Below are 3,399 nucleotides of genomic sequence, written 5' to 3'. Positions count from 1 at the left end.
CAAGCATGTTTATTCTGTGCTCATTATTTCCCAAATATAATTTTAAGCTGTTTCAAGCTGTTCATCATAAGTAACAAAGTGTTAGAATTTTTCAAATACTTATTTCATTAATCTAGGGATTTTATGTCTCGGATACTTGCTACATTTACAATTTTACAGTTATAGTCTAGTCACAAATAAATCTTTCTTTCTAAGCATACTCTTGATCTCACCAAAATTCCATTATCTTGATTATATTACTTGGTGAAATACCAAAAAGCCGAGAAAAGTAGCCTTTCCTAGTGAGCAATTCTGCTTCTCAAGTATTAAGTTCTTCTTCGTTTAAAAATCAAGCCACACAATTGGCGACAATACCAAAATGAGGTATCAGAGTATCCTACATTATAAAAAGAGAGAGGAAGAGAGGAGAATGGGATCAATAGGAATTGAAGACAATATTTGAAAATTAAGTGCATTTGAGAGACAGTAACACAAGCCTGAGATTTTGGGGGAGAATTTTCAGTTCTCAGCAGGAAGACTGCCGAGTACAAGTGAGTAGCTCAGCCTTCAGGAATGACCAGCGAGCACCTTCAACAAGAACATAGGATAAGAATCAAAGCAGAGCCCAGAATCAGAAATTTTTTTGATTCTTTAAAAGGATTTACAAAATTTGCAAACCTATATCTAGACTGACCAAGAAAAAGGAGAGAAGATCAAAACTAGTAAAATCAGAAATAAAGCAGGGGCATTATTATGTTGCTCACAATTTACTTCAAATGGACATCACCCCAGGGGTTTAGTTCTTCTTAAGTATTAATAATCAAAACCTTTTTAAATCCCAGTTGTCTGGCAAAGTCTGCTTGCTATTTAAGGATTCTCTGGAATTATCTTCTTTCAGCCTTTGTCTTTGCTGTGTGTTACTTTTTTTTCCTCCTTGATGTTTTCTTTTTCTTGTCTACTCATTCTTTATTGAACTCAAATCTTTGATATAGATGGTTGCTCATGATTTTTTTTTTTTTTGAGGAATATTTACTTGCTTCCTTGCTGAGAGATTTTTATAAAATGAAATTTGGTATACTGCTACTGCCATCTCCTGAAATTCCTCACATTTTCTGATATATGTTCTTGCTTTTAACTTCTAGCGACAACCAGATGAATGTTTTGAAGATTTACATTCCAAATTCTAAGTCTGCTAGTTGGGCCCCTTTTTTATGGTTGGGACACTTAAATGGCTACCTAATGCTTTTTGTTGGGCATACTAACGGGCTATGACTTGTATTAGGAAACAGCTGCTAATGACACGAGGCTTTCAAATGACTTTATTGTTGCTGTTAATATGTGTATTTTTTATTAAAGTCTGAACATATTACTCAATATATTTATTCTTCTCATTTTGGGGCCCCTTCCTATCTTTGAATGAAAACATAAAATATTTATGCTTTTTTATTAACTAAATTTTTGTTATGGAAGTATATAAATATAGCTATATTTATAAAGATCCATAACAATTCTTTATGTTTTTGTGTGTATATATATACATATATATATGCTTTTATAAAATCAATTTAATGAAAAGTAAATGGCATAAAATTAAAATGTCTGTTACATTGCCTAACAAAACATATTATCCATCTAATTTTACTATTGCTATTATATAATATTACTATTTTTATTTTACTACTAGTTATGTAGTTGCTATTCTAATAGAAACACAGTGAAATCCTTTAGCTTATTTCAGGCAGATATTTTCAATGAAGCTCAATGACCTATCACAAAACATAATGAAAGAAGTTGGGTTAAATGGAAAAGATGTACATAGAGTCCTGTTTGTTGTCTTCAACTTTGAGAGAATTACCAATCATTCCAGATATGTTTATGGAAATGTAGGTTTTCTTGTATTCATGCAACACTCCAGCTTCCTCAGGACACAGAAAGAAGCCTGTTTCAATTTGCTGCTCCATAAAATCAGCAGAAACAAATGGCTGACAGATAGAAAAATACTGGTACATTAGCAAAGATCTTTGCCACAACACTGCCTAGATTAGAATGTGCCCACTTTACCATAGTATTGCTAAAATACTATGTAATGAACAGGAGTAGGAATGAAATCATGAATTTCAAGGCTCTCGCATGGGCCTCTGTGCTAAGATCCCTAGGACCTGTGCCCTAGCTGTTATGACACCATAAGGAGAGGATTAAGAGGAGAAAGGAGGTCAGTGATGCTACAAAGGCAATGGCGAGCATTGGGTTACAGAGCATCTGAGGAGTTGACAAATTGCATTTCTCACTATGATGTTCCATGTCAAATTTCTTCCACTATTTAGTTGGTTTCTGATCAGGCTCTTAGCTATTGCATCCTTCAAAAGAAGGCAGAAGCAGAAAGAGAGGATTGCCCCCAATACAATAATGAGAAGCACCTTGTGAATTCTGCATTTCATCCAGAGGAAAACAAGATTAGAGAAGTTGGCTATCTCGAAGAAATAGAAGACATTGAGACAGGTGGTACAAGCCATGCAGAAATAGTTGGATTCTGTCCAGAGGCCATCTAAACTTATCATTAAATTCTTATTACAGAAAATATTCTCATAGTTTACATGGAAAACCATGTGTAGAAGTATTAAGCACAGCAGAAATATTCTCAAAATTATCAAACAGATGAGAATAAAGTCAATCGGGTAGAACATTCCTCTTATCTAATCAATGCAGTTAAACAATACAATAAGTTCATTTCCCCAATTCCCCATTATGTATTTTATGGCAGAAATTATTATAAATATATTCTTCAATGTACTTGCCATGCCTGAGGATAAGGAATCTCTGCTTTCTTTACATCACTGATGTATAAATGAGGTGTTATAAATTCATGCATCCAAAGCTTTAATATTCAGTAAGTTTCTCTTTCTTGTCAATGGCCACTGGCAAAGAAAGTAATGCCTCCAATGTGCTCCCAGACAAAGTTATCTTTGGGAAAACCATCTTTATTTCTCTCAAAATCCCAACTAGTGATTTTCAAGACATGTATTTCATTACCTGCTGCTGGAACATTGCATATAATTTGTATGTAAAGCTATTCATTAGAATTTTAATCCTGGTTTGTTAAAATGCGAAATAAAGATAAACATTTGAATGCCTTTTACTTCTTCTTTTCCTTAAGATTTAAACTTTTTTGATTCATTCACCTTAGTTATAAGCTAGAAATATTAAACCCATTTAGAAAATATGGTGTCTTAGTGAATCCTCTGAGAAGCAAGGAAGTCACTGGGAGAAATGCTTGTGTGGGAAAGCAAGAAGGGAGCAGACAATGTGGGAAGAGCTGTTCTATTGATATGTAGGTCTGACCCCTGTGCAGGAAAGAAGGAGGGAAAGAAGGAAGGTGTTAAGAGCAGAGCAGTACTGAGAAAATTTCGAGATGTCCAGTGG

At 34.1% G+C, this 3,399-nt stretch overlaps 1 protein-coding gene across 1 annotated transcript; it reads right to left on the bottom strand.

Annotated features, from left to right (window-relative positions):
* Positions 1-2,058: 2,058 nt before the first annotated feature.
* LOC134391771 (taste receptor type 2 member 7-like) lies at positions 2,059-2,585 on the bottom strand. Its single transcript, XM_063115716.1, has 2 exons — positions 2,268-2,585; positions 2,059-2,145 (listed from the first exon to the last, which is right to left on the bottom strand). Exons 1-2 carry the CDS (start codon positions 2,583-2,585, stop codon positions 2,059-2,061), a joined length of 405 nt encoding a protein of 134 aa, XP_062971786.1.
* Positions 2,586-3,399: the final 814 nt, after the last annotated feature.

The sequence above is a fragment of the Cynocephalus volans genome, chromosome 12, assembly GCF_027409185.1.
Source record: "Cynocephalus volans isolate mCynVol1 chromosome 12, mCynVol1.pri, whole genome shotgun sequence".
NCBI lineage: Eukaryota > Metazoa > Chordata > Mammalia > Dermoptera > Cynocephalidae > Cynocephalus > Cynocephalus volans.
Note: the sequence above shows the minus strand (reverse complement) of the source record. Positions and strands in the feature narration are given on the sequence as shown.

Excerpts from the sequence above, each read along its gene's own strand:
- LOC134391771 (XM_063115716.1), bottom strand. The coding sequence starts at position 2,585 with ATGGTTTTCCATGTAAACTATGAGAATATTTTCTGTAATAAGAATTTA. Across the intron at positions 2,146-2,267 it reads ATTTGACATGGAACATCATA|GGCACAGGTCCTAGGGATCT; the intron begins GTGAGAAATGCA and ends CATAACAGCTAG.